At 39.7% G+C, this 24,227-nt stretch overlaps 2 protein-coding genes across 3 annotated transcripts in view; both read right to left on the bottom strand.

Moving 5' to 3' along the window:
- Window positions 1-825: 825 nt before the first annotated feature.
- On the bottom strand, window positions 826-14,324 carry LOC100565554 (pinin). The gene is made up of 7 exons (XM_003215973.3): window positions 14,049-14,324; window positions 10,902-10,973; window positions 9,179-9,325; window positions 7,187-7,239; window positions 5,127-5,207; window positions 4,027-4,119; window positions 826-1,802 (listed from the first exon to the last, which is right to left on the bottom strand). The coding sequence occupies exons 2-7, from the start codon at window positions 10,969-10,971 to the stop codon at window positions 1,752-1,754; spliced, it is 495 nt and encodes a 164-aa protein (XP_003216021.1). The 5' UTR covers window positions 10,972-10,973; window positions 14,049-14,324; the 3' UTR covers window positions 826-1,751.
- Window positions 14,325-17,520: 3,196 nt separating this feature from the next.
- The window catches only part of traf5 (TNF receptor associated factor 5), a 55,297-nt gene continuing 48,590 nt past the window's right edge, over window positions 17,521-24,227 (bottom strand). For both annotated transcript variants that reach the window (XM_062971783.1, XM_016990658.2), the window contains exons 9-11: window positions 22,445-22,585; window positions 21,596-21,764; window positions 17,521-20,641 (exon numbers count right to left, since the gene is read on the bottom strand). In XM_062971783.1, the coding sequence (XP_062827853.1) occupies window positions 20,064-20,641; window positions 21,596-21,764; window positions 22,445-22,585 (888 nt within the window). In that variant the 3' untranslated portion in view covers window positions 17,521-20,063. The remainder of the gene's footprint in view (window positions 20,642-21,595; window positions 21,765-22,444; window positions 22,586-24,227) is intronic.

Raw genomic sequence — 24,227 nt, 5'->3', positions numbered from 1 at the left:
GTATAATCTAGTATAAGTTTTTAACTTTGTGTTTTTTGAAATACATTATAACTGTACCCTCAATTTGTTTCTGAGACGATAAATTAAAAAATGGGACACATTTTCAAAGTAAGTGCAAAAACAGAAGACCCATTTAAGCATGGGGATAGAAAATGCTTCTAAAAAATTCAGTAATACACATTTACAGTTAATTGGGCTCTGCTTTAGATATATAAATACCACAACGTTTCCATTTTTCACTGCATTTCTATTAAGCATCAGTGTTGTTAATCCTCACATTTACAGGTAGAGAGGGTGCCCTCTGCTGTTACTTCAAGGGTTTCACCAAACTGAAATGGCAAAACATACTCTTGGGCTCGTAGACAATGTGCTATTGATACACTGCTTAAAATTTACTGGGGCCGAGAAGCAGGGTTGAGTTTTAGATGCATCTTACTTAGGCTGAGTGGCAGGGTTGTTCACATTACGTGATATTACAAGGATGTAATGTTAAGAATAGCACAAATAATTTTTGTAGTCATGATACCAATCATGGGCTTCCTAATAAATACAGCATCCAGTTTTACTTTTTCATTCTATTATGTGAACTTATTAAGTGTCATGTGACATTACTGTACCATGTTTCCTCCCTTTATTCATGGCAACCAATAATATAGAATGGGACAAAACCCCATGTTGGCACCATGCATTTCTCCTACTAAAGGTTTTGGCGAAAGAAAAGGTAGCCATATTTAGCCAGTTATGTCTCATTCTGTTGTAAGCATTCATATAACATGGAAATCTGAAATTCAGCTTTTGTAATGCATTCATGAAATACAAGGTTGATCAAACTCTGAAGAACAGATTTTATTTGGATTTTCTTTTAAAATAGAGGTTTATACACTGTGAGGTCACATTACATGACCAGTCCTGAAATTAAGTCTGTTTCACATATTGCTACACTTCACTGAAACTGAAGGCCTACTGAGATTTTCGTATTGTGTATCTAGATAACATACCTATTTGTAGGAAAAGCTGGAACAAAGATTAATGAAGTCATACAAAAAAGCAGTGATGATCAATGCAAAAACAAAACAAAACCACACCAAAATGTATGGGTTTTCAGAATTTTACAGAATGGCTATATTACGCCAGCGTATTTTAATCAACAACTTAGCACCTATTTTAATAACCTGTGATTTGGGTGCTACCTATTTTGAAAGGAAAATCTATTACACTGAAGAAATGAAGCTTTAAAAAAGTGATATTGTAATAATTCCTCAAGAATACGGACTATGAAGGAGGAGTTATTTTGCTGTTAACAAATATTGTCAGTACTAAAAATATCTATGCACAGGTATGTTTCTTTTAAAAAGAATTAATTTGCAAATACTCAGCTTTAACATGAAAAATGGCGACGCAGGACTGCTGGTCAAGTTGTATTCTGCATGCAGTTTCGGATATTCACAGTAGGCCAAAATTCAACCATGTCATCTCACCTCAGAGCATTTTGAAGCACTGGCTTTAGCTCTGTTCGGGTCTCAGAAGCAGCAATGGTCTGCATGGGTCTGTGTGGGCAAGTTGTTGTCAGTCAGCTCTTTTCTTTGCCAACTGTGAAGGTGGCATCTTGTCTTCACAGCAGGAGAATTTCAGCTCCGCACACACTTCAGTGTTCTCTCACCCTTTCACTCTGAGCCTGTATTTTGTGCTTAGAGGAGCAGGATGGTCAAATGGGTTACATACTTATTAGTCTTTGGTAGGTACCGTTTTCATTACAAGGCGGAGTTCAAGAAATCAAGAAGTTCAGCACGGTTTCGATCACGCTGGGAATAAAAAAGACTATTAAAACCATTTCATATACAATTTCAGTAGATATTTTTTTACACTAGAAAGCCTTTTGCAGCTTGTGCTCACATAAAATGAATCTCTTTAGCGTTCATCTCTCAGAGTTCATTGGTTAATGTATAAGTCCCAGAAATCCTCATCATTAGTAGTGTTGACAAGGGCTGCTCGAAACACAGCATCTAGGACTTTCCAAGAATCTTCCAGAAATCCTGGAGAATGACGGCAGTGCTTTTTGTTCAGCTATACCAGGCATGGGCAAACTTAGACCCTCTAGGTGTTTTGGACTTCAACTCCCACCATTCCTAACAGCCTCAGGCCCTTTCCTTTTCCCCCTCAGCCACTTAAGCGGCTGAGGGGAAAACGGAAGGGGCCTGAGGCTGTTAGGAATGGTGGGAGTTGAAGTTCAAAACACCTGGAGGGCTGAAGTTTGCCCATGCCCGAGATATACTATAGTTTCCATAGCAACACGGCTAGACACTTCTCCATGCCTCCCACTCTCTATTGGTCAGAACATGGCCATGTCTGCAGGGAGCTTCAGCAGCTTAAAAGTTGGGTCTGGGGGGCAATTTTGGCAAAATTTATAGTGAATTATGATTTCTGCAAAGACCAAACATGTAAATTACACTGCCACAGCTCAGACTTGCATCTTTGTAAGTCACTTGCAGGATGCTAGTGAATGTTGGCATGGATTCACATTAACTAAGATGAGTTTTCTTGCTACAGCATCAGCCAGACGGAAATTACAGTCTTATATAGTAGTTTAGGCATTTCAGGGGAGGAGAAATATGTTTAGGAATGGAAAAAGGATGTCCTCCTTGATTCCTCCACCACTTTCTTCTATACTACAACACAATGAAGTGGGAAATGTGCAACCTTCTGGACGGTGTTGGACTGCATCAGCTTTGGTTACAGGAACTATTACGAGATGCAATTCAGATGGACTATACATTCACACCACATTAGAGGACTCCCAGTGTTTAAGAGTTATATAGACTGCTCAAGGGAGAACACCAACATGCCTCCAGTTGAAGTGTGGAAATCAGACAGCTCTATCAGATACTGCTGGACTGCAACACACAGTATCTCTCATCATTGAGAATGCTGTGCAATCCAACATCTGAAGGAATACAGAATTTCCACTAATCCTTATCCCACTAACCTTAAGCTACCTCCATGATACTTATTGTAAACTATCAGGAGCTGTCAAGAGATGCAGTCTAGTAATATCAGACCAGACACGTTCCCTTTCTCCCCTTGTCTCCTATGTTCCTTTGTTTTGGGGAGGGCTTGTCTTTGGTGTCTCAACTGCTCTTAACCAAACTGAACTAACCATTCATTGTATCTACCTGACAAATGACACTTTCAGACACCAATGGGCTCACAGATATTTATCATACAGTTTGTGGGAGGTGGAAGTAGATGACTTTCAATCACTGACACTGTGAAGTCATTTGGGATTATAGAAGAAGCTATAATTTAAACTATTATTTAAAGAAGTTATCCACCCCCAAACAGGTTCTGTTCTTTGAACAGCTTCTTAAACATGTTTAAGATGAGACCTGGAGCAGATTCACTGCCCCACTGACAAGGTATCAGTCTTCTCTCTGTGTGTGCATGCTGCAAAAATTATCATTTAACTTACACATTTATCTATGTCTGAATTTCCTGGAAGTCATCCAAACAGCAGAAATAATTAGTTTAATTCTGGGAGGGGCCTTGGTTTGCTTCCAAACTGGCAGGCATTGCACTACACATTATACATTATTATAAACAGTACTATTCTCATCTAGCTGTAGTTCTGTGTAACAACTGATGGTGACAGATGTGAATCTGTGTGAAAAGTTCTCTTCACAGTTAGCAAGGCTCAAATATAATCATGTATTTGAACTGACAATGTGTGCAGACTTGGATCAAGTTACAGAACAAAATTCTACTGGGAATTAGAATCAACATTGGGTTGCTGTGAGTTTTCCGGGCTGTATGGCCATGTTCCAGAAGCAATCTCTCCTGACGTTCGCCCACATCTATGGCAGGCATCCCCAGAATCAACATTTTTGTCACAGGGCTTTCATTTTGCAGAGTCCTTTAGCACCTGAAACTAATTAAAAATCTAAGAACTAAAACACTTTTAAATACAACTAGACTGCAGTAAATTTTGCTGTAATAGTGTTAGGAAGCAACATAAAAATGTTTGATCATTACCTCTTTATCCTTTTTACTCTTCTTTATTTTCATCTTAATTTTTTTCCCTGTGATCATACTGTAGTTTTGATTCTTCCTTTTATCCTTCAAGTACTAAAATAAGATAAGATAATTCGGAAACAAACAAATATGTACCAGGTTATATTATTTATAGTAATAATAATTTATTAACCATGTTTCCCAGAAATACCTGTGGCCTAATTAAAGTCAGAGCAAAGCAAGCATGTGTAAAATGTGTAATGAAGAAACCTCTTAAGTAAAAAAGCGCAGGAAAATAGAAGCTACAACAAGCAGAAGTTACTAACAAACAAGAAAGACTGGTCTCATGGCAACACCATCATGAAAAATCAAGGGAAGATTAATAAATGTTACAAGAAGCAGAACAGATGTGGCCTTGATCTAATGAAAGACTGTTGTGAGCCTCTTGTAGGAGGGAGGGATATATATTTAATGGATATTGTTTAAACAGCAAAAAACAGAAAATGGTCCAAAGTGTTCAATAGCCTTTTAGTATTGAAGGCTACCAAGAACCAACCTTTTCAAATTGTTTTAATTTCTAAAACTGCAACATTCATAGATGTACAGAAGAATTATGATTCCTTTTTGTTGTTGTTATGTATGTTCCAGCATATTATGGGTGTTTTTTTGAACGTGTGTAACTCCTCCAAGGTCACCCAAAGAGTTTCAATGGTAAGCCAGTTCAATACTCAAACCACTATATCATGCTGACTCCTTTTCACAGGAAGAAAAATCTATCTCTTCAAGTATGGAAAGGCTAATGGCAAATTAGGGGAAAACAAGAATGGAAGGGTGTTGTTGCTTCACTGTCTCAGATCTCATAAAAATGGTCAAGAGTTTAGCATCAGAAATTAAACTAGTAGGACAACTCAACCTGGTTATACCAATACCAAAAGCACAAATCAAATTTGTTAAGGAGTTTATCTTAAGGTTTATTTTTTTCAGTCACCTCTGACAGCATGGGGTTGTGATTAGGAGTACCAAATGAAGAAGCACGAAATCTGTTATGAAAATGACTGGACGACTTTGGGGCAGAGACACACTATCAGACTAAGGAGAAAGAAGTTCAGTATTTCACTTACCTTAGAAAGCTGGACTGGGCCAGACTTGTCTTTCTTTTTTTTCTTTTCTTTCTTTTTCTTCAACTTATCTTTCTTCCTCTTCTGAAACCAGAAAGCCATTTTGTAAAAAATGTTTCCAATAGGGGCCACAGAAAAAACAAAGATATGATCATAAGCTATCCATGCAATGGACTTGCAAATAGTTTTAAGAGTTAAAGGACGAAGTCCAAAAACGTAACTTTCCCAAACCCTGGTGTTTGCTGAGTATGAAGACATCTTATAATAGGCCATAATCTGCACCAGTTTGGTGCTCCAGTGTCATTAGTCCTTACATCGGAGCTTCTTCTAGGAATTGAAGTTAACACCACAATGCCAGTAGCATGCAAAACTCCTACTGACATCAATACCAGGGAAGATTATGGAGCAGATCATTAAGAAAGAAGTCTGTATGCTGTGATCACTAAAAGTCAACATGGATTTCTCAAAAACAAGTCATGCCAGAGCGATCTTATCTCTCTCTCTCTTTTTTGTTGTTGATAGAATTACAAGTTTAGTAGATGCAGGGAATACTGTGGATGTAGCATATCTTTATTTCAGTAAGGCCTTCGACAAAGTCCCCAAGACCTTCTTGCAAACAACCTAGTCAAATGTGGGCTAGGCAAAACTATGGTTAGGTGAATCTGTAATTCATTAAGCGATCAAAACCAAGGGGTGCTCATCACTTCTTTCATCACTTTTGGACCTGGGCCCAGGACTGTTCAACATCTTTACCAATGACTTGGATGACGGTTTAGAGGGCATACTTATCAAGTTTGCAGATGACACCAAATTGGAAGGGACAGGATCAGAATTCAAAATGACCGTTAACAGACTAGAGAGTTGGGCCGAAACTATCAAAATGAATTTCAACAAGGAGAAATGTAAAATACTACATCTAGGCAGAAAAAATGAAATGCAAAGATACAGAATGGGTGACGCCTGGCTTGACAACTGTCCATGTGAAAAATATCTTAGCGTCTTTGCAGACAACAAGTTGAACATGAGCCAACAGTGTAATGCAGCTAAAAAAAAGTCAATTGGATTTTGGGTATAGTGCCTAGATTGAGGGAAGTCATGGTGCCTCTCTATTCTGCTTTGGTTAAGCCTCATTTGGAATACTGTGTCCAATTCTGGGCACCATGGTTTCAAAGAGATATTGACAAGTTCGAAGGTGTTCAGAGGAGGGTAACTAAAATGATTAAAAGTCTGGAGACCATGCCCTACAAGGAGCATCTTAAAGAGCTGAGTATGTTTAGCCTGCAGAAGAGAAGACTGAGACATAACAGCCATTTATAAATATGTGAAAGGATGTTGTAAGGATGAAAGACCAGGCTTGTTTTCTGTTCCCCTGGAAACTAGGACTCAGGAGTAATGGGTTCGAATTATAGGAGAGGAGATTCCACCTAAACATTAGAAATAACTTCCTGACTGTAACTCTCTGCCTTGGAGTGTGGTGGAAGCTCCTTCCTTGGAGGCTTTTAAACGGAGGGTACTTTGATTATGCTTTTCCTGCATGATAAAAGGGGGTTGGACTGGATGGCCCATGTGGTCTCTTCCAATTCTATTATTCTACTAATTGTTTCTGATTACTTATCTCCAGCAGCCTTATGAGCCACCCACGTTACTTATCCAGCGTATGGAGAACAGTGTGATAGCAGCTTAGTCATTTTTCCACTAAGCAGAACTGACAATGAGACATGTATTCCCAGACAGGGAGTTCACAAACTCATCAAGTCAGCTAAAAGACAAGCAGCAATCATATGACACTGTAGTCCCACCAGCAGTAAGAGGAAGCTTGGAAAAAAACGTTAGAGTTGTCATGTGTCCAACACAATTCAACTATCAAGAAGAAGTTGTCCCAAGCAACAATTGGTATATCCCCAGGATAGAAAATGTATTATGTGTTAATTCAGAGTATTACAGAAAATCTAAGATTTGTTCTCAGTAACATAACATGCCAAATAAAGCCCTCAACAGGTTTTCTTTACAGCAGATACTGATTATAGGCACACTGATTTTCATTGAACTGATCTTATGTTTACCTTTTTGTTGTGCTTTTCCTTTTTCCTCTTCTTTGATTTGGATTTAGGAGCATCTAAACATTAAGGTTTTAAAAGATGCATGTTAATGATTGAGCAATGCTATCTAAATTAAGAGTCATTTATTTATTTATTTATTTATTTATTTATTTATTTATTTATTATTTACAGTATTTATATTCTGCCCTTCTCACCCCAAAGGGGACTCAGGGCGGATTACAATGAACACATATATGGCAAACACTCAATGCCAACAGACAAACAACATACATTAGACAAACTCAGAGGCATTTTTAACATTTTTTCAGCTTCACGATTCCGGCCACAGGGGGAGCTGTTGCTTCACCATCCAGTAGTGGCTGTACTTCCGCATTCCTTTCCTCGTGTTTTGCTGGCAGTTTTATGGTGTTGTAAATTAGCCTCCCGCATAAAGCGTCCCTAAATTTCCCTAATTGACAGGTGCAACTGTCTTTTGGGGCTGCATAGGTCAACAGCAAGCCGGGGCTATTAATGGTCGGAGGCTTAACCCGACCCGGGCTTCGAACTCATGACCTCTCGGTCAGTAGTGATTTATAGCAGCTGGTTACTAGCCAGCTGCACCACAGTTAACAAAGAGTCAGCTAATAAAACAGGAAGTCAATAAGCAGTGTTTTATTCAAACACTAACCACAGTGACAGCCTCTGTGTGGCAATGAACATACACCTTCCACCACACACCTGCTTTTGCGATGTATAGTATGCCTTTTTCCAGATTATGTTTCCATTATCATTTCTCTTGAATTATCCAACAGATTAAGCAAAATCAGGTACCTTTCAATAGTTTGATATGTGGCATACGCAGATCCATTTCATGCAGATATTTGAGTTCTTTAGTTCTATTTTACTCAAATCTATGAGGAAAGAGATCCCATCTGAACATCAGGAAGAACTTCCTGACTGAGCTGTTCAGCAATTGAACTTTCTATCTTGGAGTGTGGTGGAAACTCCTTCTTTGGAAGCTTTTAAATAGGGGCTGGATGGCCATCTGTCGAGGGTGCTTTGTGTTATTCCTGCATGGCGGTGGGTTGGACTAGATAGCCCATATGGCCTCTTTTAACTCTATTATTCTAAAATATGAGAGCAATGAAAAAGTAGATGGACTTTTTCATAGCTGTCCTATGTCTTTCCTTGATGCTTTTTATTTTGTCGATTTTCTTTTCTCTTTATATTTTAAATATAAAATAAGTGGAAAAACAAGGAAAAAAACTGGCAATCAAGGTCACTATACTTGGGAGCCTTTGCTTGGAGCACTGTTACCTTTTTCCCCTCCTGATCAAGATTTCAGTGAGGCTTCAAACCTTATATAATATATAATGTATTTAATGTGTTGTCAAAGGCTTTCATGGCCGAGTCACTGGGTTGCTGCGAATTTCAGGCCATACAGCCTGAAAAACTCAAAGCCACCCAATGTATTTTTTGTTTTGGGAGTTAACTGAATAAAAGTATCATTGTTTTATGGAGTTTGTGAAACACACAGTTAAATTATTTACATAATAAAGAACTGGGTTACACACCTGCTCTTGCTCCTTATACAATGGAAACAGAAAAACTATTGTGTACCTCATGTAGACGTCTAGGGCAGGATTTGGAGCCAAAATTCTAGATTTTGTTATGACCTGTGGGTAAATTGAAGGTAAAACTTTGGGGCTCAGCACAAGGATTCATCCCATGGTTAGGCAAAAGTACCAGTGCTACTTCAATCACCATTTTCCCATCTAGGCATTCAAAAAGACCTGAAGCGATAAATATCTAGTAGCCATTCTATGCAAACATCTCAAGTGCATATCTGTAATTTCTCATGATGCTGAGGTCCGTTAAGATACCGCATAATTACATATCTAATGATCCAGGTATCTATTCAGACTTGTGTTGGGCTTGGAAGTGTTTATATTTGCTGAATTACTAGCAGTGTGTGACAATAAAAGAGATTTCTTTTCTCTAATGAAGTAATTTTACCTCTACTACTTGAACTGCTGCTGCTACGTGAAGCAGAGGATCCTGAAGAAGACCTTGAAGAGGAAGAAGTCAAAGAACTAGCTGATGTAGTGGAAGAAACGGAAGAGGACCTGCTTCTACTTCGTTTCCGCTTTCTCTTCTCTCTCTCTTAAATGAAAAATAAATATGGGAAACGAATTCAGGTTTTTATTTTTCTGTGTATTAGAAAATGCTGGGTTTCAATGTTGTTTCAAACAAAGCTCTCTGCCATTTTTGAAATGCCAGTTGGTGACTTTGAGGTCTGTGAGACTGGGAAAAGTAACCAACTGATATGTTCAACTTACCATGAGAGATGTAGCACTGCAATACAAAAAGGCCAATTGACATGACCATTCATTACAATTGTCTCTCCACATTTGCATTTTTGATTTTTGCAGATTTTATTATTCATGGATTTGATTAAAACATTATCTCTATGAATCTAAGTCTTCCAGTATGCTTCTGTGGTCACTTCCAGCAAACGCTGACTATAGAACCATGCTGGAAGGTCTAAAAATGCCCAGAGAAGTTAAAAAATAACATTTTTTGTGGGGGTTTTTTCACTCCAGAGGGGTCCCATGTCCCTAAGCCCAGTGAATGTCGAGGGTCAATTGTAAACATTTAAGAAGCTGTGAGACGGTCAGCATTATCCATAGGAAGGGGGACATCATAAGCCTGGTCATCCATTCTGTCAGTTGTCTACAACAGGACTCAGACAGCTTTTTGAAATACTCCCAGTAGCTCCTTTATTTCACACACACCGGGAAATCAAATCTAATCGAGCTCTTCGTTCTTCTTCCACGCTTATCCCTCTTCCTTTATTCCCCCTCCCCCCTTCCAATTAGTCCACATTTGTCTCGATACCCGCTTTGATTTAGTGTCCTTGGATCTTTCTGATGTTTTAAAGGAACTGCTTCTTTCCAACTCCTGGGTGGGGCCCTTTACTGTCTCCCCCTTACAGATGCTTATCATTTATTTGCATTTATAAGATGTCCATAAACAACCTTTGTTGTACAGTAAAAAAAACCCCTGTAACAATACAAAGATCTAAAAACACAATGACAAAACATGATAAAAACATAACACTTGATGAGGGAATGTAAATTAGTCCCATGAATATTTCTAAAACAGTACACAATGTCCTCAAAAATAACAAGCAGGTTGAACCTGTGTTACAATCTGTACATGTGCTGAAGACCTCTGACTAGTTCAATACACCAAAATACACAAACACACACATAGAGTGTAAGCCTGCACTTTGTGCCAGAGCCAGTCAAATGCAACTCATATTTAGTAGGACCACAATTTAGTTTGTGCTTTAAGGAATGGAGGTATGACAAAGAATCGTGTATAGGCAGGGGCTTGATTCTTCTCCTATAGTCCCCTGTGGGTTGGATAACAACAGACCTGATGCTGTCCTCAGTTTCTGCCTGGAGATAGCAGAGAGGAATCTTCTCCCTTGCTTCCACAGAAACATTGAGTGGGAAGAGACCTCAAGGGCTGCCCAGTCCAACCCCGCTCCATGCAGGAACACAGGATCAAAGCACTCCTGACAGATTGCCATCTAGCAGATTGACTAGAGAAGGCAGAGTGTCAGGAGAGGGCAGGAATGAGCTGGGAATCTCCACATATTGGAATTTGATTATTTATTGGCTAGAAGTCCTTTACCTGATGTCACTATAACAGAATAAAAATTCACTCTTACCTCTAGCTTGTGCCTTCTCTTGTGATGTTGCATGCAGTGTCCCACCTTCCTCTTCAGCTCTGTTATCCATATCTATAAAAACATATAAACATGCCCACACATAATCACATTTTACACACACACTATTGACAATATATTGCCTATAAAATGTATTCAAAACAATGAGTGATGCAGATGATGTGCTTCCACTACATCATCTATTATACTATGTAACATGATTTTTATTCCTGGGTTATGTCATTTCCTAATTGGGTCTATCATAAAAACACGAAAAACGTTTATTAAACTGCAAGAAACTTTGTTTTTATTTATTTATTTATTTGCATCACTTTTACCCCGCCTTTTGTGGGATATCCCGCAGCACATGTTGCTATAGTTCTGATAGACAAACTTTGGCTCTCCAGGTATTTTGGGCTTCAACTCCCAAGATTCCTAACAGCTTACTGGCTGTTAGGAATTGTGGGAATTAAGGTCCAAAACATCTGGAGGGCCTGTCATAGGTGGACTGTTTTTCACTTAGCACAACTCAGTTGTTATTGTTCTGCAAAACAGTACCTTCACCAGAGGGTGAAAATTCAAACACAAAAGTGTTGCATTAAATACTAAACAGGAATCTGAGCAACTTCAATTTATTTAGCTGGCAGAGGAAGCATTCATGGCCCAGAGCTCACTTCTTTAGGTCTAGGGGAAGTGTTATCCACAACTAACAAGCTCTCTGCCTTTAAGTTATAAGCTGCCATCAATACTCACTTTACAAAGAACTGTTTGCCAGATCTCTATGAGCTCAAATGAAATACAGGAGAAATGACAGAAGAAAGGGAAGTTAAGTTAAACAGAGGAAGAAGAGTTGAAGGCTTTCAAGGACAGAATCACTGAGTAACAACATAGCATTTCTTTGATTTTCTTAGTGGGTCTGTAGAGTTTGCAGGCTGTGTTTCTTTATCAGCTTCCCTATGCTTGATGTATGGTAAGCACACTTTTGTGTTTGAATGCTACCTTGAGCAAAGGACAAAGGGGATCCTCCCACCTCTGCAGGAGTCTACCGTATACCATGCAGCTGTGGACAAGTCTACATAGGGACCACCAAACACAGCATTTCCCAAACACAAATCAAGAAGCATGAAAGGCACTGCAGACTAATTCAACCAGAGAAGTCAGCCATAGCAGAGCACTTGATGAACCAGACTGGACACAGCATATTATCTGAGAACACAGAAATGCTGGACCACTCCAACAACTACCATGTCAGACTACACAGAGAAGCCACTGAAATCCACAAGCATGTGGACAATTTAAACAGAAAGGAGGAAACCATGAAATGAACAAAATCTGGCTACTAACAGTATTTTAAAAAACTCTAAAATCAGGACAGTAAATAGAGAACAACACTAAAAAACAGGGGAATTCCAGACATGAAACATGAATCAGGGCCAGCTAACACCTCCCTACAAAGAAGTGACAAGTGGAGTGCAAAGAAGTGACAAGTGGAGTGCCGCAGGGCTCCGTCCTGGGCCCAGTTCTGTTCAACATCTTTATTAACGACTTAGACGAAGGGTTAGAAGGCACGATCATCAAGTTTGCAGATGACACCAAACTCGGAGGGATAGCTAACACTCCAGAAGACAGGAGCAGAATTCAAAACGATCTTGACAGACTAGAGAGATGGGCCGAAACTAACAAAATGAAGTTCAACAGGGACAAATGCAAGATACTTCACTTCGGCAGAAAAAATGGAAATCAAAGATACAGAATGGGGGACGCCTGGCTTGACAGCAGTGTGTGCGAAAAAGACCTTGGAGTCCTCGTGGACAACAAGTTAAACATGAGCCTACAATGTGATGCGGCAGCTAAAAAAGCCAATGGGATTTTTGCCTGCATCAATAGAGGAATAGTGTCTAGATCCAGGGAAGTCCTGCTCCCCCTCTATTCTGCCTTGGTCAGACCACACCTGGAATACTGTGTCCAATTTTGGGCACCGCAGTTGAAGGGAGATGTTGACAAGCTGGAAAGCGTCCAGAGGAGGGCGACTAAAATGATTAAGGGTCTGGAGAACAAGCCCTATGAGGAGAGGCTTAAAGAACTGGGCATGTTTAGCCTGCAGAAGAGAAGGCTGAGAGGAGACATGATAGCCATGTACAAATACGTGAGGGGAAGTCATAGGCAGGAGGGAGCAAGCTTATTTTCTGCTGCCCTGCAGACTAGGACACGGAACAATGGCTTCAAACTACAGGAAAGGAGATTCCACCTGAACATCAGGAAGAACTTCCTCACTGTGAGGGCTGTTCGGCAGTGGAACTCTCTCCCCCGGACTGTGGTGGAGGCTCCTTCCTTGGAAGCTTTTAAGCAGAGGCTGGATGGCCATCTGTCGGGGGTGCTTTGAATGCGATTTCCTGCTTCTTAGCGGGGGGTTGGACTGGATGGCCCATGAGGTCTCTTCCAACTCTACTATTCTATGATTCTATGCCCCCAGGCAGGAAACAGCCAAGCTGTGAAGCTTGCAAGGCCATTCATGCTAATCAAGGTGATTAATTACAACATTCACACTGGCCTCAGGCAAACAAAAGTTCTCTCTCCCACCCTGGAACTTCCACAGATATATAAACTTGCCTAGTTTCCAACCTCTGGAGGATGCCTGCCATAGATGTGGGTGAAACGTCAGGAGAGAATGCTTCTGGAACATGGCCATACAGCCTGGAAAACTCACAATAATCCAGACGAAGAGCCTTTTCCTTTACTATTTCCTGGCACCAGAGGTGTATCTACACTGTAGAATGAATGCAGTCTTGACACCACTTTAACTGCCATGGCTCAATGCCATGGAATCGTGGGAGTTGGGAGTGTCACAAGTGCTTAAACCTCGTCAAACTACAACTCATTGAGCCATGGCAGTTAAACTGCATTAACTCCACTGTGTAGATGCACCCTTAGGCGGCAACAGATACTCCGGATTATCATCTAGACTCCACCCTAGGGCTATTTCTCTCCGTTCTCCTCTTCCCTCCAACTAGAACCGTTTGCACACACGAAGGGCCATATTCCCACCCTCGCTTCCGGCCAGAAAAGGGCGCCATACCGACAGACGTAGTATCTGTGCCTCACGCTACTATCTATTCTTGTTGTTGCTACAGGCGAAGCGACGACACTAACCGGCTCCGCTCCCCACAGGCCCAAGTCCACACCCGGCGCCTCTGGCCTGCTCAGGGGAACCAGTCGTTGCAGGCCCGAACTCTCTCCACGGGGATCCGGAACCATAACGCCGAGCACGAACGCCTGCCGGGACCCTTCCGGGCGCACATTCCGGAAACGGCTGAAGGCAAAAGGCGGTGCTGGCAGGCTGGCTGCCAGCCTCTCCCCGCACTTCCGTCTCCTCCCCTTCTCGCTGCCTCCAGAGTCCAGCAGGTGGCAAAGAGGAGAGAAGGGAGAGCCGGATGAGCTCCAGCTGTTAGCCCCAGCTTCTGCCACCCTAGCCGTTTGAAAACATGCAAATGTGAGTAGATCAATAGGTACCATTCTGGCGGAAAGGTAACGGCGCTTCATGCAGTCATTCCGGTCACATGATCTTGGAGGTTCTACGGACAACGCCGGCTCTTTGGCTTAGAAATGAAGATGAGTACCAACCTCCAGCGTCGGACATGACTAGATTTAATGTCAGAGGAAAACATTTACTTTTACTATCCCCATACCAAAAAAAGGAAACGCTAAAGAATGCTCAAATTTTTACACAGTGGCACTTATTTCACATGCCAGTAATGTAATGCTCAAGATAATGCAAGGTAGTAAAGGTTTCCCCTGACATTAAGTCCAGTCATGTCTGACTCTGGGGGTTGGTGCTCATCTCCATTTCTAAGCCGAAGAGCTGGCGTTGTCCATAGATACCTCCAAGGTCATGTGGCCGGCATGACTGCGTGGAGCACCGTTACCTTCCCTATTGATCTACTCACACTGGCATGTTTTCGAACTGCTAGGTTGGCAGGAGCTGGTGCTAACAGCGGGCGCTCATTCTGCTCCCAGGATTTGAACCTGGGACCTTTTAGTCCACAAGTTCAGCAGCTCAGTGCTTTAACACACTTTGGCCCCGGGGCTCCCTCCTGCAAGGTAGACTCCAGCAATACATGGAACGAGAGTTGCCAGATGCACAAGCTGGATTTAGAAAAGGCAGAGGAAGGAGAGATCAAATTTCTAATATCAGCTGGATAAAGGAGGAAGGTAGGGAGTTTCAGAAAAACATCTATTTCTGTTTTATTGACTATTCTAAAGCCTTTGACTGTGTGGATCACAATAAATTGTGGCAAGTTCTTGGTGGTATGGGGATACCAAGTCACCTTGTCTGTCTCCTGAGAAATCTGTATAACAACCAAGTGGCAACAGTAAGAACAGACCACGGAACAACAGACTGGTTCAAGATTGGGAAAGGAGTACGGCAGGGCTGTATACTATCGCCCTACCTATTCAACTTGTACACAGAATACATCATGCGACGTACGGGGCTTGATGAATCCAAACCTGGAGTTAAAATTGCTGGAAGAAACATTAACAACCTTAGATATGCAGATGATACCACTTCGATGGCTGAAAGCGAGGAGGAGGTGCAGAGCCTTATAACCAAGGTGAAAGAAGAGGGTGCAAAAGCAGGGCTGCAGTTAAACATCAAGAAAACCAAGATTATTGCAACCAGACTGATTGATAACTGGCAAATAGAGGGAGAAAACGTAGAGGCAGTGACAGATTTTATATTTCTAGGTGCTAAGATTACTGCAGAAGCAGACTGCAGTCAGGAAATCAGAAGATGTTTATTTCTTGGGAGGAGAGCAATGGCCAATCTCGGTAAAATAATGAGGAGTAGAGACATCACACTGGCAACGAAGGTCCACATAGTTAAAGCAATGGTATTCCCCGCAGTAACCTATGGACGCGAAAGCCGGACCATAAGGAAGGCTGAGTGAAGGAAGATAGATGCTTTTGAATTGTGGTGTCGGAGGAAAATTCTTTGAGTGACTTGGACCGCAAGAAGATCAAACCAGTCCATACTCAAGGAAATAATGCCAGATTGCTCACCAGAGGGAAGGATATTAGAAGCAAAGATGAAGTACTTTGGCCACATAATTAAAAGACAGGAAAGCTTGGAGAAGAGAATGATGTTGGGGAAAATGGAAGAAGAGTCAATCAAGGGCAAGATGGATGGATGTTGTCCTTGAGGTGACTGACTTGACCTTGAAGGAGGTAGAGATGGCGACGGCTGACAGGGAGCTCTGGCGTGGGCTGGTCCACGAAGCAACTGAACGAATAAACAACAATGGTGAAAAGGCAACTTTCAAAAGGTCCCAAGTCCACAAAATCTGAAGGTCTGCAAACCAAAAATGGGCAACTTGGAAGTCCCTGAACAGATTCAGAAGTGGAGTGGGCAGATCAAAAGACAACCTGGCAAAATGGTACTACATAAAAGAATCCTCCACCTTGTGCAACTGTGGAGCAGAACAGACTACTCCACATCGTATGCTTGTCCGCAGTGTCCTGCCTCATGTACAGAGGAAGAATCGTTTGAGACTACAGATAATGCGATCACTATTGCCCGTTTTTGGTCAAAAGATATGTAGCCACTTGTGCTCCTTCTATTTTTTAATCAGTTTTATACTAATTTATGCAATGTTTTTGATACAAAATAAATAACATCTGACTTCAAGAATTCTACAAACTGGTTTCCTTCAATAAACTTGTCCTTCTTTGCAAATTTTGCAGCATTTGTGAATTTCAACCCTTTTAGAGAAAATCATTTTTGATAGGTGTGGGTTTATTTATGGAGGTTAGTTTTTTATTTATGAGTTTGAGAATAACAGGGACAGATGTAGGGACAGAGCTGAAATGTTATTCCTCCCACACACTTTTCCTCTTTGCTCAAGAGCCAGTCAACGCTACAACCCTGACAAGACACTTTGTTTTAGCAGCAGATAACATTTTCTGTTATAGTCTAGGTTGAGGGAAATCATAGTCCCACTCAATTCTGCTTTGGTCAGACTTCATCCAGAGTATTGTGTCCAATTCTGGGCACCACAATTCAAGAAGGTTATTGACAAGCTAGAACTTGTTCAGGAAAAGGCGACCAAAATGATCAAGCCTTAGAGGAGGAGCTGGGTATATTTATTTTGAGAAACGATAGCTGAGAGGGGGCATGATAACCATGTTTAAATATTTGAAAGGATGCTACATTGAGGAGGGGGCTAGCTTGTTTTCTGTTGCCTTAGAAATTAGGACATGGAGCAATTAATTCAAATTGCAGGAAAAGAGATTCCACCTAAACATTAGGAATAACATCTTGCCAGTAAGAACCGTTTGGCAGTAGAACATGTTCCTTCTAAGTGTGTTGGAGTCTCTGGTGATGCAATGGGTTTGTTAAACCCTTGTGTCAGCGGTTCGAATCTGGGGGGCAGGATGAGCTCCCATCTGTCTGCTCCAGCTCCCCATGCAGGGACATGAGAGAAGCCTCCCACAGGATGGTAAAACATCCAGGCGTCCCCTGGGCAACGTCCTTGCAGACGACAAATTCTCTCACACCAGAAGCAGCTTGCAGTTTCTCAAGTTGCTCCTGACACAAAAAAAATAGAGATGAATAATTCTACAAGGCTTTTGTTTTAGAACTCTTTCAAGAAATATTGCTTGTTAAAATTTATTGAAAAATTGAACAGATAAACCAGGTAATAATCCACAACAATAAATACATCTAAAAGCATGTCAAACAGGTGCAAAGAGATGTAAACTTTAAAAAGCACAGGTAATAAGAATCTACAAATGGGAAATCTATTGCAAATTGCATCCTATAGAAAAAGTAAGAGTTACAAACCCTTAGGGTAGGAAAAGAATTAGAAAACTACTTTTACCTAAAAACACAGTTATCAGCATTACAAAAAAAGTTTGTTCTTAAAATAAATAACAAGGTTGTCTTTACAAAAATCATTAAATACATGGCAGATAAAGGCAATACAATTGTCAGGCAGGTCTTGATCCCTGGCCAGAAGAAAGACGAATGGCTTCTAGAGAACTAGAGCAGTAATTTACCTCTTAAACTCTCCTTGTACTATTTAATATTTAAAAAATCCTGTTTTTTTGAAACCTGAAATTGGTTTCCATTTTTTGTTTTGGGTTTTTAAAAATATTTTTTGGCAATCTGGATGCCTCCTGCAGTAGAACTTGAGTGTATAGGCCTGCTGCAATTGTCCCTTTTATTTTAGAGCTTGGAAATCACCAAGAAGTAACCCCAAAGGAACAGAAGTAGCAGTGACTATCTCTATTCTTGCCCATCCTATTCTTTCAACAGTGTCTTTTTTTTATAATATGCCATCAAAATGGCTGCTATGAACACAAGACCTCCAAGACACCTTTTGATTAACAGCTCTCCTAACCATAAAGCAGAGAATACAAAGGAATGGGAGATGAAAATATAACTGGAGTACCAAGGAAGGGGATGAAATGTATGGCACACTCTAATATCAGGCTCTCAATGTACTCAGCAGTCTTTGGACAAGGATTTCATGCCTATTAAAAAGCTATTAATAACCTTTCTGGTATTGCAACATGCTTTTAAACAATAGGAATAGATCAGTGCTTGTAAGATGGCCAAGGTGACCATGCTTACAAAATTCCTATGCAAATTCACTACACAACCAACATCAACAATCTATTGCCATGTCTATTCAAGCATTACCTCTTCATGCTTAAAACACTCTAGACATAAACACAATAAATTACCACAACACCCTACAGAGGCACGGATATTGATTAATGACATGGAGAGAAAAAAGAGAATTCAGCAACACATTACTATTAATCTTGTTCATGTTTCTCAGCTTCACTCTTCATGTAAAAGCCATAAGGAAACAAGCCTATTGCCTTGAGCTTTCACAGTGGTGACTATTCTTGCTAATTTTGAGCTTGAAAAAAACCAACAACTCCACGTGGCTTTTTCAACTGCAGCATACATTTTGAATGTATGCAATTATCAAACTGTTCATTGTAGGATAACAATATATTCAATCATACACGCAGATATAATGAATAAATTCCTTAAAGTGCTTTTCTGTACTACATGCTAGAATCAATTTCTGTAGAGAAGAACCCAAGTTCAGGTCATGCAACTAAACAAATAAATAAAGGAAAAAACCATTAAGGCAGGAATTAGGGTCTCTTATTAATTCTCAAATGTGAAGCAAAAAAAGCTTCAAAGCTTTTGTGGAATGAAAAAATATGAGCAAAACACAATCCTTCAATAGCATTTCTGATAGGCAACACATAACAATCTCCAATATCATTTAACTAGGTTTATGCATCTACTCTACTTTTGAACATGACAAAGTTAGATACACCTGATAAAAAAAGTCTAGGTTTTCTGCATTTGGCTTGTAACAGTGATACCAACGAGGATATAATATTTACAAATAAACATGCTGGCTAATGACCCCAATAAAATCAACTCAAGTATCCTAATATCGCAATCTAGAGATTTTTCCTGTTTGTATCTTTGCTTTCAAGGTTTAGTCAGATCATATTTTGGAAAAAAGGGTCTATTCTACCATAGCTTCACGTTCACAAGAAACATTTTTTTTTTAAAAAAATCTGATCGAGATTGAATTCTCTACACATTTTACATGAACCTCCAGTAAATTCTAGAATATTTTTGTTCTAGAATACTTTGGTTCTGGCAGTGCAGGGGATTATATTGCTATTATGGTTGACAGATGAGAAATGTGTCCGATTAATAACCAAGACTAAGGTTGGCATTCTTTCACATTCGTGTCCTGAATGAAAAACACAAAACATTTCTTAGCACCTCGATAGCAATGCTTGTGATAAAATGAGTGGAATTAGTAGAGTTCCTTTTGTGTTTTAAGATATCTTGCTGCGGTTATCATGTGAAAAGTATGGCTTCTGAGATAGTTAAGACTTTGAAACAGGTAAAAAGAAGTCATAATATCAAGTTTTGCTATCTGTTTAATATTTGCCTCACTGGAGACATAACCAAATTCCTTAAAGCAGCTTTGAAAAAACTACAAAAACAGTTGTCAGAACTATCACTGTGTATTAAAAAGGACATCAGCAAATTGAAAAGCAGCTTTTCTCCTTTTGTGTGAAGTCTCCAAGTCACCACGCTCAATAGTTCTCTTTCAGGTGCTCTCACAACTCTTCCAGATCAGTCAAATCCACTACTACTTTCAGGAAGATTGTATCATCTTTGATGTAGGTACTCTTTGCATTTTCAAGCAGTGTGTGTGGAACAAACCGAGGGCAGCCGGAGGCGACATTCATTTCTCCTTCTGGCCTTTTGAAGCTGCTGCTGTTAGGGTCAGCCTTAAATGTTTCGACAATGTGGTTTTTCTTTCCGCTTTGGTCCAGAAGCATAAGTGTAACCTTTTGCCTGAAAGGCCATGGTAGGAGGGAATCGAATTCCCCTCTCATCACAACAAAGTACAAGGAGACGTGGGTACCCTTTCCTGAACCATCGCCATTTAGATAAGCCCTGGTAGATAACCTGTACCCACAGCGGCTGGTATAAAAAGGCTGGCTGAATATGGAAAGGCAACTGCCCTCCACAGCTTCTTTCTTCTTCGTCTTATAATCAACAATTTTCCAAATCAGTTTCCCATTGTAACTGGTCCCTTCCAAAAGCTTAAACCGTTCTTCATTTTTATTCAGTTGTGCCTTGTGAAGACCCAGGTGGATATCGTGCTGGCTGGACAAGTCTTCCAGGACAACTGGAGGAAAAATGCATATAAAGTCAAGAATATTTTAGTTTATGGAGGGATAACATGGATGGAAGAAATATACATGTGAACCTATGGAAGTGACATCTATATTACCGAGACATAACTGTTTTCTGCGGTGGGCAACGAAACAGCCTGGACAAGCCCTCTGTTAATGTGCCATGCACCACCTTTAAGAAATGCAGGGTTCTATCATACCACATAGCTATAGCATTATTATTCCACTATAGCTGCAGATCTTGATTTAATCATTAAATAGGTGGATGTATTTCTTTTCATAACCAGAACCAGAAAGAACAACTAAAGGTTCCTTACCTAGGGGCTAGGTACAGGACATGGCAAAATGAAGGCACTGCCTCTCCAAACAGAAATTCATTCCCTAGTGAAAATTTCTTTCAGTCCAAATTTCTAACTGTGCAGTAACAAATTTGTCTTGAACATTTATTAATACAGCAAGTCTCCTGCAATCATAGAATGAGTAGGCACAGCCCACAAAGCTTATGGAGTAGTGTTCTCCTTGTCCGCAAGAGGCTAAATGGCCAAGATGAATGGAAGCTGTTACAAGCAAACAACATGCAAGATTGTAGGAACCTAGGTGGTTTTTTTGGGTAAATTAGTGTGCATGTCTTCCTTTATACCAGTAGTAAGCAACTGTTAAGGGGACAGTGCCACTCCAAACACCCTTGTGACTCACCCTGGCACAACCAGAAGTGATCCCATGTGACTTCTGGTTTTGAGAACCAATGAAATATGGCTAATTGTTATGTTTTGGGAGTTTGTGTATTTTGGCCGTAAAATTTACTTCTCCCAACTATTGGGGGCTGAGGGCTTTGGAGGTTGGAGGGGGGCTTGACCACTACGAACTGTGATCCCAAGAGACATGTGAGATCAAAGAACTCTAAAAAGTGAGATCATTCATGTGACATCAAAACAATCCAAACATACCCAAACGTTGCTCATAGGATTCCAAGAAAGCAACTTTTTGCTTTATGTTCTCAACAGTCTCCAGTAGTGGCCTTAGGTCAAATTTACTCTGTTGCTGATTTGCCATTTGAACCAACTGTCTTACTTGTGTTTCCAGGCAGGCAGATTTATCAATGTGAATTGCAAGAGTCTTCAGGTTACATGGTCATTGTAGAAGAAGATGAGAAAAAGAGGTGAGAAAGGGAAAAATATTATAATTATTGTAATTATAATTTATAATAATGGACAGATGCAGAACTATTTATTGAACCTATCATCATCATCATCCCACTTTTTCTCCCCTGATGGGGACTCAAAGTGGCTTAACATAAAAACATCAGCATAACCATTTAAAATATACAAATATATGAACATTCAAACAGGATTAAATACAAACAGTATTTAAAAATTCCACTCTATTAAAGCACTGACTACATTAAGAATATAATGTAGATATTATAATTAGAATGCTCATGAATCATCACAAGTTTCTGGCTTGTCATCTGTTTTCAAGAGCTCACTTGGCACCAGTAGATTGTTATTCAAAATGTCTACACAGCCTGAAAATAAAAATACCACCTTCTCTTGATTGGATAAGACAGTTACAGAAATTCTATTTTAGTTATAATGCGCACCTAACACTGTCATTTAGTTTAGTAAAAATTGTTCTGAAATACAAAACATTATATTAATCTCTATATTGTGTTGCCAACTTGTGGATCTATGATTTATAAGCACAATTACATGAGTACGAAGTAAAATCAAAGAAGGCTGCATGTCCTAGTTAGGGAATGCGGAGTTGTTGGAGCCACACTTCACATTTCTTCTTACCTGGGTGCTTGCCAGTAAGTTGTTATTTTTACTATATAGTTGTGTAAACTGCCTGAATTCTTTCTCACATTTTTTTACCATATCTGCCAGATGTTGGATTTTTATCTCTTTATGTTCTAGGTTCTTATAAAGCTCAGAGATCTACAAAATGAAAGGCGTGAATTAAAACTACTAAAAGGCAAAAGAGATACTGAACAACAAAGAAAGAATGAAAGACTTGTTTCTATTACTGAAATATCACAAGCACGGTGATCTGTTCCAAACTAGATAAAATGGCTCTGTTCTAGAATATACAGTTGTTGAGTTGGACCAGCTAAGCAGAAACTGGAAAGGTACTTCCATTCATGCAGTCACATCTGATCCACCCTGCATAATGTGGGGCCCACCCTGATAAACATCAAGCAGGTCTAGTCACCCATCAAAAGTCAAATAATCCTGTTTTTAACCACATCCTGGAAAATTATGCTGCATGAGATATTATTTTTAAAATATTGTTTGATCCATGCCGTGCACAATGCATATCAAGAAAAAATAATGTAACAAACAATCAAATATAGGCCCTTTTCCAGGATGTGGTTGAATAGAATTTTGAAGGTGCTGATATCTTGAGAAGATAACACAAAACTCTGAGTGACTTTTTGTCCAAAACTGAATTCTTTTTTAAAGAGCGAGCCGGGGGATGCTTGCAGTGTATTTGGTTATTTTAACAGTTTTAATATGCTTTAAGTAATTTTAATTGATGTGTGTTTAATTCTATTACAAAATTTGTATGTTTTGGATTTTAAACGGCATTTTTTTTTTAAATGCTGTGAGCAATTCTGTGTCTCGGTTGAGAGACAAAAGTGGGTGGTTTGGACTTCAACTCCCATAATTCCTAACCGTCTCAGGCCCTTCCCTTTTCCCCTTCAGCTGCTCTATGTAGTTCACAGCATCCATTCCCTGGTATGGTGAGGACTATCAGTACTAATGACATTATGGTTTTTGAAGTTCTGTGTCTACTATCCAATTGCAAGAGAGTGTAAAAATCCAAATGAGAAACAATAATTGTTGTCATGCTTTAGGTAGCTAATGAATTTTTTTTCTTAATATTGTGTACCCTGATATAGATTCATTGCAGCCCTCTTCATAATGACAGTTTAAGATGTGGAAGAGGGAGTGAACTTGCTTTCTGCTGCTCAGGAGTACAGAATCCAAACCAATACAGTCAAATTACAGCAAAGGAAATTCTGAGTAAACAACAGGAAGCAATGGATGTTATCCTTGAATTATTGTATGCACTGTCAATGTCTTTAGACTGGTGTGATTGTCAACTTTATTTTTGTGTGTAGTGTCTCCTGTCCTTTCATGTGAGTACTGAATCTTCAAATAAGCCATCTTAGAGGTTTGGTTGTTATTATTTTAAATATACTTAAATCAATTTGAAATTTGTGTATGCTGTTAATACTCAAAAGGTGATCCATGGTTAGATTTCTTTAACTCGTGAAAGTAGGTCTCTTTTAGGCCTCAAAAAAGTTAATCAAAGTGCTAACCATATTTTCTTGAACTATTACAATTATTTGATTATGTATTAAATAACTATGTATGTTTTTGCAGCATCCAGCTTGGATGGCAATATGTGAGGATGTCTCTGGGAAGCTTTTTAAAACTGCAGTTGGTCTAATAACAAACTTATTTACTACTTAGGAATTGCAAAACACATTTCAGAACCATATTTTTCATCATTAAAAAGTGGCATAAATTGGGGTATCTGAAAGACTGTTTCTTTTCATTTGTATTTGCTTTG

The sequence above is a fragment of the Anolis carolinensis genome, chromosome 1, assembly GCF_035594765.1.
Source record: "Anolis carolinensis isolate JA03-04 chromosome 1, rAnoCar3.1.pri, whole genome shotgun sequence".
Lineage (NCBI taxonomy): Eukaryota > Metazoa > Chordata > Lepidosauria > Squamata > Dactyloidae > Anolis > Anolis carolinensis.
This window is presented reverse-complemented; position numbering and strand designations above follow the sequence as displayed.